Source organism: Sinohyriopsis cumingii, chromosome 19 (genome assembly GCF_028554795.1).
Source record: "Sinohyriopsis cumingii isolate HCF-2022 chromosome 19, ASM2855479v2, whole genome shotgun sequence".
NCBI lineage: Eukaryota > Metazoa > Mollusca > Bivalvia > Unionida > Unionidae > Sinohyriopsis > Sinohyriopsis cumingii.
Genome location: NC_142979.1, coordinates 46,651,233 through 46,668,051, shown reverse-complemented (window position 1 = coordinate 46,668,051; position 16,819 = coordinate 46,651,233). Strand labels below are relative to the sequence as shown.

Sequence of the window (16,819 nt, the reverse complement as noted above, 5' to 3'; positions counted from 1 at the left end):
AGTGTTCAGTTTTGGCCATACCATTGTGTCCTTGACCCATATCTTCATCGTTGACACAAAAAAGTTTCCTCTAATGATAGAAAATACAGAGATCATGAAATAAATAAAAAAATGCTGTTGTATTCATTTCCAAAGAAAGGAAACCACTCACAAGGTACTTGACATCTGTCAGTTTGTGAAAACAAATTACACACAAATTGAAATTGTACTGGGAAATAAAAACTTAAATCACATAGCTTCACCAATGCTGATTAACGAAAATGTCAATTACATTCTTTCCTTGGCCATACACAGTACCAGTATGGCAGTATATATAGGACAACTTTCTCATAATAAAGATGGACAAGCCATTATACATCCAGCAATGTCCACTATATCTCTCTCTGCATCCTGCTAGCTAGGCCCTCGAAATGGTAAACACAAATTTCTGTACTGGCCATTTCTGAACATATCATGAAACGTACCACAGTATATGCATTTTCTATATGGGACCAACAATTTAACATTCTAGGGTAATGTTCTGACACTATTTTGATTTTTGCCTGTCAATTGCTGAAAAAAATATAATGCTCTAATTTATAGCAAAATAACACCACATCATATACACTGGCCTATCTGGAAAAGAAATTCTTATTATAAGAGAAATATAACATCTCTGCTCAAAAGAAAATTGAAGTACTGGCATACACAAACCCTACCATTAAATGTCGGTGGTTTATTGTAGATAAAATTTGTACAAGTATGTTAATTGTTGCACAAGCTGTAATAGAAAACTTCAAGTAAAGTTGGGTGGTTAAGCTTACACTAAAGCTGACACCCTGTAAATGACAACATTTTAATTCTATAGAGTTTATTGCTAAAAATAGGCTCCTGACACTTAATCCTAAAATTATTAGGCACACTATTGACATGATATGCAGGGAAACATTGAGAGGGCCAGTCAACATAAACTTGAGAAATGCAAACAAATATCCAGTTGACATGAGAAATTATATAAAATTCAAACAGAAATAAAGTAGTACTCTTCCGAAATCACAGGACAATTTTCAGTCTTGCAAAGGAATATTGAACACATCAATATACACTAATAAATACATAAACAAGTTTTAAAAATTGTTAATCTAAAATTTTTCTATAAGCTTGGGTTTGGCCCAAATATCTTAGCAATATCTCATTTGGCTACTTTAGCACATTTGAGATGTATAATTAAAGTATCATAAATATAATTTGTAATATTCAAAATGAATCTGTGATACAACTGTTTTGTAAAAAACATGATAATCTTTTTTGTCATGAAAATGTAATGATGCCATTAAATATCATTAAATTTGTCACAATATTACTCATGGATTTCTATATATTTCTTAATGACATAAGTAACGTTACAGAGGAAAAGTACGTTGGTATGTACTACCCGAAAAAATACTATGGCAAACCCATAAAATAATAATACCATACATCTCTAATACACATTTACTTGGCATTTTAATGGGACTTAATCTATAGTCAGCATGGATTCCTGATTCTGTCCTTACCACATTAACCCTTGGAGGTTTTTGTTGCTTTTGCCTGAAATTCGAGTAGGAAACAAATTTTGAAAGCTATTTCTGAATACATCCTAATACATCAACTTCCAGGTGATTTTCCAATAACCTAATGCCTAGTTGTGTTAGAAACATCATTTTTCGTTGGCTGTTTGGCTCACGCATGAGCAGAAGAGCAAAAGTTGGAGTTCTTTTCTTTTTTTTGGTATCGAGACCACTCTTTATTCCAAATGCCCATCTTATCCTACTTTTTGCAAAGGTTCATCTGTCTGTTTGCAGTTCATACCGGTCTGCCTTATATCTGAGACGAAAAAGTATAAAATCCAAACACAAAATCGGATTCTGACCACGGGTGAATTTTGGATGGAAAAAAATGAGGTTTTCCCTCTGCAGTTTGTAGTGCAACTAGAACTTCCAGATTATTTAGTATCATTGTAGAGCTACATCTGTCCACCTTTCTATAATACCACCCACTTTAGTGTATCATACATGACCTTGACGCTACAGAGCTGGGCAGTAGGCTACTACCTCCTGCCACGTAAACACGGCATCAGGGGTTAATGAGCTAACACTCTTGCAAAGAATTATCTCAGCTTTAACTGAATGATTCCTCAGATTATCTTTTATTCTCCATTCATCAATTCTCTTGTCAAGATGACCACCATAGACCAGCAGTGTTTACTGTGTCCATCCAGTTTTTAACTATAAGCTTCCACAGAAAGGCATGTATCCAATCAACATTTATGTTGCTTAACTACTGAACTGATCTTATGTTATGGCATAGAATATTGAAAGTGGTAGGAACCAAATCATTCAATGGTTCTCCAGTTCCTTTAATTTAATATCATGTAAATAAAGAAAAAATAACTTTATTTTCTAGTGCTCTTAATAAAGGTAAAATCATTCTCAAAGATCTAGAATTCCTTTGCCTGCAACCACTGTAGCCATACCACTTTTCTTAGACCTCACACTGAATAGGAATACCATGATGGTTTACACAACTGAAACATGTTTTCCAAAGTACCAAATAAAAGTTACACTGTACATCATATACATTTATCAACTATCCAACTAAGGATGCTGTCTTCCCAGATCAGTTTAAGAAAATATCCAGTTATTTCGTATTGTCAACAGAATAATGGAAACTTCGGTACAGCTAATTCTCACTATAACTCGGATTCTTGTAACATGCACAAGCTTGCTGATTATAATAATCAGTCAAAGTGAAACAAACATCCAACTGCAAATACTAATACTAACAGTGACAAAGTAGAAAGGAAACACACACAAGTTTAAAAAATAATAATGCTTGACCAGCCAGGCATGGTCATCGAGAGGAATGCTTGGTATTTTGCTTGTTCCTGGCATCCAAGCAATGGATTTTTCAAGTATTGTCTTATGGTTCATTAGAATTAATAATTAACTTGGCTATACCTAGTTAATAATGGAATTTGTAAACCCTGAACCAAGTACATGCATGTTAATGCTAGAGCCACTGTTAAAGATGATCCACCTAAAATAGATGTTAATGAATTTACAGCTCTCAGTAACTTACTTGGATATCAATATCATTTAACCTGTAACTGTCAAATATAGATGCAATTACTGTTTTATTTGGTATGTAATGCATGCAAATAAACATACTGCATAATAATATTTGACATATGTAGACATCATATTTTGACATTATGTGAGGTTGTTATTTGATCAGTACAGTATCTGGGGCTCATAATAATGGCATCCTGTATCAGAAAATACTTTTAAGAAAAAACAAAGCAAACAATCATTCCAGCTAGCACCATAGGATTATCTACAAATACTATGATTTGACGTAAGGCAACTAACTGTGCAGTGCAAAGAGCTGATTGGGGTTACTGTAGATGACAATCAGAACACAGTACCTAACAGCCTGGCATGAAGGATGTACAGAAAGCAATCTCCTATTTGGAAATGACTGTTTTTTTTTTCTTTACAAACATTAGACTAGCTACATAAAAAGTCACAAACCAAAATTAATTATTAGTTGACAGGTTTGCTGGACACAAAAACTACCACACCTAAGCTGATGGATAACAATAACTCTAGATAACTCTTTCAGTATATTGACAACCTTCCCAAATCCAACAACAGGTCTTAATCCTGTATATCAATATCCACATTTGTCTTTCTTTCTGTGGGTAACAATTGCCAAACAGGAGGTCATGAGTTCAAAACTCATGTCAGCATACAAATATTCTTGTACATTTTTTGTATTTTCATGTTTAAAGTTTCTTTTAAACTTTCTCATACTAATTTTTACAACTTTTATTCTGACTTTTGTTTAATTCCCATCCTAGGATGGGCAATGAACCTAGTACATGAATGTATTCACTGCTTTGTTTTTCCTTATTTTTACAACAATATGAGTTTTAAAAAATGTCACAGGTTTAATGGCACCTTCCACCATGCTGCGCAGGATTAAGATCTGACACACAGGTACATTATTCTGAGACTTGTTAAAACAGCAGCACAAGTCTAATGCATAAATTATATGTGCATACTACAGATACTGCATGAAATTCTTATATATATGTTTATATACACATACACATTCATCTTTCTTGCACATAATGCCAAGGAAAACAAACAAAAAATCTTTGTGCACTTGTCAAGACTTCAATAGTTTTCTCTGAATCAGGAAACTTGCATCTCTGACTCTTTAGGGAATCAGACATTCAATAATTCTTGACTAAAAGACAAAATTTCTAGCTACATGTACTGTTTTCCACTAGTGACCCATGACTACCTGTATAGTGAAAGAAACCTCCTTTTTGAAAACTAATGTGTACATAGGCTCCAATATTCTCTAAACAATAGGAAAACCCAGACTTCACATATAGCAGGACACAAAAAAACAAAGATGGTACAACTGTTCAAAGTTGACACAATATAGTAATTCTCAGAGGTGCATGTAAATTGCAGTGAAAAACTTTTTTAAAAGAAAAGGGGGTGGGGTTTCAGGGCAGAGGAAATGTAAACAAAAACTGCTATTTCCTGGATTAGTATTTTGTACAATCTGATCAAAAACAGATCTGCTTCTGCAAAGAACTAAACCTTAAACCTAAACCTCAGTTGCAAAGACACATGACTGATATATATATATATATATATATATATATATATATATACATATATATTGTTCTATCATGCTTAAAATTCCATAATGCAAATATTATCTGACCAATCAAAAGCTTTAGGGTTGTGTTGTCCAAAATGATTGGTCATTTATGTGTAGTGGAGAGACAATACATGCTATTTGCTTCACCCGAATTCTACAATTCTGCAACCTGACCTTATGTAGGAAGCTCACTTCGAGAATCTCAAAAGCTGCAAGAAGAATATTACCTTAAGTCTTCATCTAACTTAAGTTGGGAGAAAATTTGACTTCAATCACATAATTCTGACATAGAATACATTTGATTTAATCAAAGTAAGCAGGAATATGTTCGTCACAATGTGATTTTCCACTTTAAAAGAAATGTTATACATACAAGCTGACATGTATATTCATCAACATCAAGGAGCAAATGAATATCAAGCCAAATAAATTCAGACATTTTCTACAAATCATTCAAAAGGTTACATTTATAAAGACTGAAGATCATAGGAAAATTATGTGCCAGGTTACATGTGCACCTGGAAGAGAAATGTGTACATGTGACGTGTGATAACTGGATGACTGGACTCCAAGATACACTCCTAGGATATATTGCAGTTTCCATATACTCTGTAGGAGTCACTGTTCAACATAAGTACAGTACTGCTGAAAATTCAGAACTCTCTAATTCAAAACTACTCCTCTTGTAGAACTGAAATATTTATGAAGTTTTAATTGCCGATGAGAATGTTGTTCGTCCCCAACCCAAACCTGTCCTCTGACCATTTCATTCACTCTATATACGAAAATATTTTCTTACCCTGTAAGAGGAAGCACTCCTCTGAAATTTCATCGTCATATGATGATGTTGACGCTCTTCCTAAAATTTCTGTAACGGAGGCTGAATGATGCTATGGAACCAAAAGGCATCAGACAGAATATGTCATCATTAGCAGTGCTTCCCTTTGACCCAATATGGAGAATCTCTAAGAAATGTATGAATATCTGCCTGGGATTTCCCGCATTTTAAATAGTACTATACATTTTACGTCAGGACTTCCAAGGGGACTGTCTGCATTAAAATTCAACCAAAACCCCTGATCAAGCCTAGCTCTTTGTTTGCTTTGCTGTCACAGGCAATACTAATATAGAACTGGCCAAAATTTGTCCTGATATTGCTCACCTGGGTAGCTGACATTTGTCAGCTTGTGAATGCAAATTCACACTTGTATTGAAACTGCTGAGGAGAAAGAACAGCCTGAAGCACATAAGTCTTACATTGTCTATTAATGTTTGATATATTTGTTATGTTTATCTATATTGTGTGCTTCATTTTTTTTCCATAATTGAGGATTGCAGAGTTTCCGCCTAACTTTTGTCATGATGTAAACAATATGTTTACTAAAATCTGAGTTTTACGTCAGCCTTCTTTAAAGTTAAACTAGGTTTTTCTGTTTTAATTCTATTGTGTTGTTGGTCAAGTAGATCTTTGCATATAAAGGGGATTAGGTAAACAATTATTCATTCCTATTTCATATCTATGAGAATCTATTATCAGGTTTTCAAGTTGTGTTCGGATATAATTTGAAAGAGAATTATATATTCAACTTATTCTTTGGAATTACAAAATGTGCATTGTCTTTTTGAACTAAAACAATACTTCAGGACTATTGAGAACTCAAACAAAGACAGCTGACTGTATCATTGTGGTTTATGGGGACATTCAAGAGTATTTGTATATCAGGAATTTCAAGACTATTTTAATTCATTCAGAACATTCAGTATTTTTTTTACTTGTGATAGGACATTTAGGATTATTTCTGATACAATTAACAATACTGTCTCTCTTAAACTTTCACTTTGCAACATAGAAAAATAAATTATTTGTTGATTTTATTAAACTTGTTGATTTTGCTTCTTTCTGTTATATAGTTCAAGACATAGAGTCATATCACATTTATCTTCATTCTTTTTTCCTAAACCATATATATATATATATATATATATATATATATGACTGATTTCTCTACAAGAGAATGACAAATTATTTAAACAACCAGTACCATCCACTGGATCTCTGCATAAGCCCTGGGGACCAGACCCTAATTCATAAATTAGAACTCCTCATAGCCACACCCTTGAAGTGTGAAATATATATGGCATTACAAGGGAAGTAAATCTATGCAGCCACCATTGCCCCTGAGTCTGTCCTTACCCACCTACACTGCAATACCCTGGCCCATAGTCGTAACTTGGAAACCATTAGGATTCTCCCTCAAAAGAACTGTGGTGGCTTAGTAGTAATATCGCTTCCTAAAGCAAACATCTTTTTTTTGCAAATAAATAAATAAGTAAACAATTTCTCATACTTATGGTATATACCTTTATTGGTGTGCATCCAAGATTATTTTAGCTGCTCAGCCAGGTTACAATGCTTTATTAGTAAATTTCCTTCGCACAAACCTCTTCATCAAAAATATTGTTACAAGTCACATGAACTGAATCTCTTGACATTCTAGATGTGCTATGAACAATAATCTAACATATCCAATCTAATAAAAATATCTTATCTGAAATAAGGCTTTTGGAGTGATAACAAACTCAGCCAGCCAATCATATGCAACATTGCCTCATTAACATGTGTGCATGTTGCACACAATCAAACTCATCTGATAGCTTAATGATAAAAGCTTATAAGGAAGTATGACACAAAATTTTTTCAGAAATGTATCCTCTTTGGATTGTTCAAAAGCGTAACCAATCATATACAAAACTTCCTTAATATACATGGATGCAAGTCATAATCAAACTCATCAGAGACTTTGATGATACAATCCTAAATATAAAATATCTGAAATATGGACTCTTGAGTGTCCATACGCTCAACCAATCAGATGCAAGATCACACAATTATTATGCATACATGTCGATCATACTCTAACTTGTCCGAGATCTTGAAATGACCACTGCAGGTCTGATTGAAATGACCTATAAAGCATTGGAAGTGTTCACAAGCAAGTGTTGAAAGATGTATGGACAATATACGACTGATGCATGGCCAAATCATAAGCTTGACAGTCTTTTGAAGGCCCATTATATGCACATGCACATGTACAGTGTGGTTATTATTGAAAATATTTTGTGAAAATGGTTTGTATAAATATATATGAAATTCTTAATACTGGACAATTCTTTATATGTTGGTAAAGCTGAAGAAATAAAATACATGAAGTCATCCAGTATGTGATATAAAAGTTCAAGAAGACACTTATGCCCCCACTGCAACACTCACCTGTCAGACAATCCATTGCAGCTCACTCCTATCAGTCATTCCACTGCTGTTTATAAAAGAAGTCTTTCATATTTTTGCTTTAATTCAACAAACACAGCATTCCGAGTTGAAAGCTTAAGTCATAGACAATCCGATAGTGAAAAAGTCACATTCTGCAGTTCTACAATAAATGCTAAATTCAAGCCATCCAAAATTTGCAATTATCAATGTTTCAAGACAAAACTAATGCAACTCCCAGCTGGCCTTAATGTACTCGACTGGCACGTGGCTTCTTAATGGCTAGTGGAATCTCATTTATGTCCTGCAGCATTGAAATAAAGTATGCTATTGAATGATTCCAACATTTTAATATCAGTTCCAGTTCACGGGACTGATTGAATAGCATAATTTATTGTAGGTAATGTTACTACCATGTGCTAGAGCATCTTCACTTGAAAGGATGACTTTCTACAATATGTCATTGATGTCTGTCAAAATGAGAGACTTTCGCTAAGAAAAACCCTACTACTGTAAGCATTAATGCTAATTAGTAAGTGTTGAATTTATTTGATATTTTGTCCTGTGTTCATAACAGAAACGTTAGAAATCAAATGTCTGTAAAAAATATTGATTTTCACTTCAACTCCATTAATAATTCTGAAACACGGTCTTGTCTGTTTGCCTGTCTATTAAGAACAAAAGAAACTTCATGCTCTCCCCCCAACACCCTTATGCACACACACACACACCCATCTGAACATATTATACACATTCACAAAGAACACTAGACTACTTTTGCTTCATGAACACTCCCCCCCCCACCCCTGCAACTTTTTTCATTGCAATCCACACCAAGTCAACAACGAAAGATGGCAACCTTTGAAATTGGTTACAGTCTAATTTACAGAGAAAAACATCTTTGTTTCCTACTTTTTTCTGGGTGAAATGTTAGATAAAATGATTAATTTTATTATTACTGGACCTGGATACATCCACTGAATCATAATTTGTTCTGATTGGGCTACAAATACAATTTTTCCCTGATTTTTTCAAGGATAATGGGCAAGTTTTCAGCAGGAATTCTGTAGATATCCATGTACATGATGCAGCAATTTAATTTCTGGCATATAAGATCATCAAATTGGCACCAAAACCAAAAGCATACTGCAATTTTATTAACTTTTCCAACTTTTTCTAAATAGGAAGAATTGACACAAAAGTTGACATTTGCCTGAATTACACTGAAACAAAGTGGTTGGGGGAATGTCCTGAAGTTAATGCAAGATGAAGTAAACGCATTTCTCTCTTGTCTATTTAGACAAAATGATAAAAAAACATGGCAACTATTTTGCCTGAATTGCCACCTATCATAGACCCTGGGCTAATGAATGAATTACATGTTGAATATTCATTTTATAGTAAATTTTTGTGAATTAAATGTGTTAAAAAAAGGTCCTAATTTCACAATTTTACACACATTTCCCAGGCTGTTTTCAAAACTGGACAAAAATCGCTCATTCGAAATAGTCAGTTTGATTATGTGACTAGAATATCTGCTGACCTGTCGTGTACCAATAACATCACGAATATCATCTTTTATCATGCATCAAATTACAAAAAAGGAAGGAATGATTAACAATGTTCTAAACAAGCTGGGTTGTAATGTAAAAATGGCCTGTCTAGTGTGTTAATTTTTCCCCAGGCTTTCCCCATTAAATTTAGAACTATTCAAATCATCATAAGTCCTAACTTGTGCTGATTTTTCTGAACCGTTAACACAAGACTACATAATCTTTTGTTTCTTGGGAAAATGTGTTATAATCATTCATCTTGTGTGAATGGGCTACATGGAAGCTGTACTGATGATGGACATGAATGTCTTCATCCTTCATGTGCATTTCGTTGTGCAGGAACATGTTATAAATATGCTGATGAGGAGGCTTGCATAAATTTAAAAAGTTTCTGGCATTTCTTGTACTATTTATTGTATTTACTGATTAGATGATGCAATCATCTACTGAACTGATTTAACTTCCTTTTCTATATTTCCTTAGAATCCACTCATACTTGCATTTTTGTTTTCATGTTTTTATTTCAGACAGCAGAATCTCTCTCCCTCATTTCCACAAGGCCAAGGTAATTAAAATCTTATACTGTCACTCTTTTCTGAGAAGTAGATAAATGTTTGCACAGAATGTTTCGCTCAAAAAGTTAGTTATTTTTCATCTCAAAGAAAGTAAATTTTGTGAATGCTTTTTAGTGCATCTTTAAATATTTTACTTTGTCTACGGTAGTGTTCTATTGTTAATGAGATGCCTCTTCCCCATAGCAGCACCTAATATGCATGTATTATTTACTTCTGATTTTATTCATTCTCCAAGTCAAATACTGCTCTAGCACAGTTAGATACAGCATCATCTTTGATACCAGGTTGAAAACTCATCTGCATGTGAATGCAAGTGATAATTTTGTGACTTACATGAATGTTGATACCTTTGTTGGAACTGATAACTGCTTAATGCAACTTTAGCATTAGCTTACATACATGTAGAACATCCAACACTGGATACTGTTGTTGTTGTTGTTGTTATAGGGTTTAACGCCATTTTTCAGCACAAGATAGGCTATACATGGCGGCCAGTATTAATGGTGGAGGAAGAACCCGGGAAAACCCTGGAAAGAACCACCGACCCACGAGAAGCTACCAGCAAGCTTTCTCACATATCCACACTGGCCAAGCCCGAGACTCGAACCCATGCAGACAGAGGTGAGATGGCAGTGATCCGTGACGGAGAGCGCTTTAGACCACTTGGCCACTCAGGGCCCCCACTGGATACTGTACAAGCAGCTAAATGATGATGGGAGTTCATCAACATATACCTATGATGGATGGACAAGGTTATAAAAATCACAACCACTTCATGGTGGACACATCAAAGATTGGATTAAATGTCAACCATGACAACATGTTTTTTTCAGAAATAAACATTTTATTATTGAAAATAACTTTTATACTTTTTAGTTTATAATTACTTCTTATGTCAGCTTTACATAAACTCAATTTTTTTTTTCACCTTCAATCATTAATTTCCCACCCAAATGATTTCTGCTCTATGACTTGGGCAACCAAATTATCCAGGCTTGGCAGCCAAACATTTTAAATGGCCACTAAAATTTACATGTAGGTCTAATAGGAACTTCAAGTTCTAATTAACAGAGACATGATTTTCATTTAATATACAATGACACTATTTCAGACCTTCATTTTCCTCTGATTTTCAGGATTTCAAAATCTGAGAGACCCCTGGTTTCATGAATGTGCTAAGCTAACCTAAGATGGACTAATGGGCTGACAGACAGACAGATGCAAAGAGTTTTGTATCAATATGCCCCTACCAGTTTTGCAGCTGAGCTTTCCATAGGTTTTACATTGCTGTGTGTTATATGCTTTTTGTCTTCAGAAACAGATCAAGATTGCAAAGGTACATGTATATAGAACACGTGAAGAACAAATACAGTTGTTGGGATGAAAACAAGTAAGTCAATGACTAAGCAATTAAAGCAAAATTAAACTACTTATTTAAATAATTTTTTAAAATTTTTGCTCAGTATTAAAATACTAAGTAGTTTTTCATTGTAATGCCAGACAAGGCATTCTTTGTGGATAACATGTAACCAAAAAAATGCATCCACCTTGCACTTTTTGTGGATCATGGAAGCAGGGCAACTTCTTCCTGACAGCCATGTGCAGTGAGGGCATAAAGCAGAATAAAATGAAACAAGCATGCAAAACTAACCTGCATCTGTGACCATGGCTGCCAATGCCTCCTGATCTCCTGATTCCCGACTTACTTCTTCCAAATCTTCATCAGAATTCACTTCAATCTTTACAGCACTTAGGTCAAACTCTGTCACTGCACCAGAAAAGCTCTGGTTAACCCCACTTGTTCCTGGTTGGGGGTGAATATTTAAAGAATTGTCCATGCTAACTCTATTCTGGCGCAAGCCCTTCGCAGACTGTTGGCTGATGTTCATGCCTAGTATGTTAGGCCTCTCATGTGTTTCTAAGCCAACTGTGCTGCCCATGCCGACTCTATCAACTGAAAGCCTTAAAGAATGCACATTGTCAATCGGGGTAACCTGGGACACACCTTCAGTAAAATCAAGTGTAGTTTTCGAGATATCTCTGCTAGAGTCTTTGCTCCGATCAGAATGAAAAGCAGATGTCCTATTTCCATGGTTCTGCTGCAGCTCAACATCTTGTAAACTGAAAGTAGCTGATGGCTTCCCATAATCATTTCTTGTAGATCCTGTTTGGTAACCAAAGAGGTGATGACCAGTAGTTCCCTCTATTAAGGACCGCCGGTCTGGAATGTTTTCTTGTTGCAATGGTTCTCCTGAAGACTGTGATGGATGTAGATGACGAACATGATGTTGAATGCCTGGAACCTTTGAGGCTGGCACATCACCATCTGAAGAACCTGAAAGCTTCCGCTTTTGACTAAAAGTATGTGATAAAGAACTAGTTCCTGATAGCTGATGCAATGAAGCTCCAGAGTCTAAAGGTATATGCACTGTAGGAATACAGCTACCCTGATTATCCATATAAAGAGCACCAGAGTTCTTGATAGCTGTATTGCTTGAAACAGAACTCAATGCAGTATCCCTGCTTTGGACTAGATTTCTTGGTGATGCACTAGTGGAACCATCTTGAGATATAGAAGCATTATTGTATTCCATCACTGGTGGAGTTGAGGCCTCCCCTAGACTAGCAGATTGGGTTGGCTGTGAAGTCAATGAATCTAAGCTTTCCTCTGGATACTCTTCTTTAACTGTTGAACGTTCCCTGAAAAATCAACAAAGCTTCATTAACCCCATGTATTTTCTGCCTAACCATTAGCATAGATTCTTCTAAATACATGTAAGAGACCCAAGTGAGCCTGATATCACTCACACAAATGATAGTTACCTGCAGTACTGCACATGCATTGCAGATTACATTCCAACAGAAACAACAATATAAGTATTGAACAATAATGAGATGTTTATCATACTTATTTGCAAATGTAATAAACGACAACAAAGGAACACAGTAAAAGCTGCACTAGGCACATGAAAAGCTTAGCTTTGCAGATGGGGTTCATAATGGACAAGTTCCAAAGTTGATAATGAACTTAAAATGACTAAAGTGGCACTTGGGGCTTTGAGAAGTTGAAATTTTGCAACAACCTGATTTACTGAAATTACAGCATCTGTATTTTACTAATATAAAAATTCATTTAAAAAAATAGAGTTTTGGTGTCGTTTCACTAAAATAAATGTCACTAAATATATTGTTAAACACCCTCAAGAAATGTTCAAGGAAACTTGACAATCTAAAAGACACTTGAATCAATGAATGAAGAACAAGAGAACTGCCTGAATGATTCTTGATTTAAGGCCAAGATGATAATTTGCCATAGTTTTTATACAGTTAACGAAATAGATATTATCATGATTATGCAAACAAGACTTGTTCCCGATGTTCTGTCCAGCTTTAGGAATACAAACAAAATTAAAAAAATAAACAGCAACTGCATCAATAAACAGAAATAACAAACATCAATATTAATATCAATGACAATAACCACCACAACCATGGGGAAAAAAATTGGGTTACGTATCATTATTATATTTTGTTCTTATGTTTAGGAATGAAGAAAAATGTTCAGCTTTCTTGTTAATAACAGCCAAAACAGCAGCACTTTATTTTTCAACATCGCAGATGGAGATCATTTTAAGCTGGTGCCTCCAAACTAAATCCTTGAAACATTTACTTAACACATTAACCCCTGGAGGTTTTTGTCGTTTTCGTCTGAAATTCGAGTAGGAAACACATTTTGAAAGTTATTTCTGAATACATCCTAAAACACCAACTTCAAGGTGATCTTCCAATAACATACTGCATAGTTGTGTTAGAAACATCGTTTTTCATTGCCCATTTGGCTCGCGCATAAGCAGAAGGGTAAAAGTGGGAGGTTTTTTTAAATTGCTTAACGAACCCATTATTTTCATATCAAGAACACTCTTTATTCCAAATGCCCATCTTATCCTACTTTTTGCAAAGGTTCATCTGACTGTTTGCAGTTCATACCAGTCTGCCTTAGATCGGAGACCAAAAAGTCTAAAATCCGGACACAAAATCGAATTCTGACCACAGGCGCATTCTGGGAGGAAATAATTGGGTCCAAAAAATGAGGTTTTTCCCTCTGTAGTTTGTAGTGCAACTAGAAATTCCAGATTATTTGGTATCATTGTAGAGCTACATCTGTCTACCTTTCTATAACACCACCCACTTTAGTGTATCATACATAACCTTGACGCTACAGAGCTCGGCAATAGGCTACTACCTCCTGCCACATAAACTCGTCACCAGGGGTTAATGTGTTAACATTAAATTAATTCTTCTTTTCACCTGCAAACCATTTGCAACATTCTTGAGGAATTACTTTATCAAATAAGCTGCTGAGACATGCTTAGATCAGCGTTTTCATTTAAGCCAAAGCAGACACCACTGGATGACGTTTGGTGAACACCTGCCAATATGACCCTCCATTCTGGTGAATTAGTGACAGGAAGATTTTCTGTATGGTCAGTGTGACAGCTTTGATGCTGGTTTTCTTATGTCATAAAAGGTCTGTTGGTAAAACTGTGCTAATATGACCACTAATTCTGGAAGAGTAGAAATAACAAGAATTTCAAGATGGTCAAATCGACACCATGTCTTTTGGTGAAGAAAAAAAATTTGTTGATACAACTTTATACTTAGGTGGACTAACAACGAGAATATTTTCATGGTGGTAGACATATTTGAGTTTAGACTGCACCATTTACATTTAGGATCCACTTGACGTAGAGAAATGCATTGATGTTTAGTTCTTATATTATTGTGTGTAACTGGTTGCTGGCATTTGATAAAAAAAAAAAAATATAATTATGTTACTTTCCCAATCAGAAACCGACTGTTTAGATTAAAATTAAAAAAGTAAAGGCCTTGACGTTTTGTCCTAATAATCAGAACAAGTGTATTTGTTTCAAGCTATATCGTATCCCCATCATCTTACTTCCCAGTCGATAATGTACATGTAATAAGCAAAAAGAGTGCAAGTTTTAAATGACTTAAATTAGGGCAGTTTCTAGCAGTTACTGATCAAAGTTATGCTTTGATATTTCAAAATGCACATTAACTGTCAAATGAGGGAATTTTTACTTTTGAAGCCTGCCACTATGTCTGTTGACAACAGCCAGTCAGGAACGGGTTGAGGTTTGATGTTTTTTTCTTAGCATGAAATGTTTAGAAAAAAACTTTAATTTCTGAGCTATTTATTTTTTTGTTTGTGAAAAAGAAATGAGTTCTGGACATGCAATATGGACTGAAAAACACAACCTGGTTAAGCTGTAGTACTTTTTGCATAAAACTGGCTTCAAGTGGGATATGACACAAACTTTTTTTATCCTCCCCATTAATCTTTCCATGCAGTGCATACAAGTCTATCACAGCCTAACATACAGGGATTACTACCAGGTGAAGTGGGCACATGAAAACTTGGCTTTTTCGTTTTGTAAAGCGAAAACGACTTCACCCTTTGATTTTTTTAGCTGTACATTGTGTGACCATAACCTGTGAGATACTCCCTCACCTTAGCCAGTTATTTCCGATGTTGTTTTGTAGCTCAAGGCAAATTATAGGCATCAAGCCATCAAATAGCTAGTGCTGATTTCAGGTGCGCCAGCAAACAAACTCTTTGCACATTCACAAGTATCTGTTTTGAGAGCTTATTGACCATTAGCCCTTAAAAAAGTAAACTGGCAAAAACGTGTTATAATAATAATAATGAGGACCTTGTATAGCGCCTAATCTTTAGAAGCTCTAAGCACTTTACAACATTAGACAACAACTGTAAGATAAAAAACACATAATGATATGATTACAAAAACAAACACCATGAAATTAGAAAACATTATAAAAACATGCTGAGAATATTTAAGCTAGGAAACATTAATAGATCTTTAAGTTTGTTCTTTCAGTCGAAATAAGTGAGTTTTGAGAGCCCTCTTGAATGAGATCGCTGTGTCTTTGTGTCTAAGTTCAGTGGGCAATTCATTCCACGTTGATGGGCCCTGGTATGCAAAAGAACGCTGTCCATATGACTTTGTTTTCATAGTGGGAATAATGAGTATACGATTGTCAGAAGAACATAAGTATCTTGCTGGTGTGCACACATCGGTGAGGTCGGATAGGTATGTTGGACTAGAGTCCGACAGTAAAACATAGCACAGAGAACAAATTTTGTGTTTGATTCTGCATCGAATGGATAGCCAGTGTAGGGTACAGAGCAGAAGGGAGGTGTGCTCTGATCGTGGTACTTCTAAGTATGATCCGAGCAGCTGTGTTTTGAAGTTTTTGAACTTTCTGGAGCAGATATTGAGATGAACCAGACAGAATTGAGTTACAATAGTCCAGTCTTGAAAGTACTAATGAACACACAAGTGTTTTAGTGGCATCAACTGAAAGATATTTGCGAATTGAGTTGATGCGTCTCAGCTCAAAATATGCAGCCTTGCACATGTTCATGACATGTTGGTGCAATGTGAGAGTACTGTCCAGAGTAACACCTAGTTTCGTACTGATTGTGTGAATTTAATGTTGGTGCTGCTGATATTTATTGTTTGAGGTAAAGGATGTGAATGAGAAAGTCTTTGTGTTGTGATCAGAATGGCCTCAGTTTTATCATCATTCATCTGCAGCTTGTTACATGTCATCCATGATTTCACATCAGAAATGCACCTCTCTACACCTTGGATAGTAGCATCAACTTCAGTTGGGTG

General features: G+C 35.2%; 1 protein-coding gene across 18 annotated transcripts in view; it reads right to left on the bottom strand.

Moving 5' to 3' along the window:
- Positions 1–16,819, bottom strand: part of LOC149775642 (uncharacterized) — a 176,937-nt gene that overhangs the window by 141,241 nt on the left and 18,877 nt on the right. For 14 of the 18 annotated variants that reach the window (XR_016416475.1, XR_016416474.1, XM_089943207.1 and 11 more), the window contains one exon: positions 11,749–12,797. Coding sequence is in view for 15 of the 18 variants with exons in the window: in XM_089943207.1 (XP_089799333.1) it covers positions 11,749–12,797 (1,049 nt within the window). In the remaining 3 variants the exon portion in view is untranslated. Of the gene's footprint in view, positions 1–11,748; positions 12,798–16,819 lie in introns of those variants that run through there. The other 4 variants (XM_089943208.1, XM_089943211.1, XM_089943215.1 and 1 more) reach the window with 2 other exon arrangements.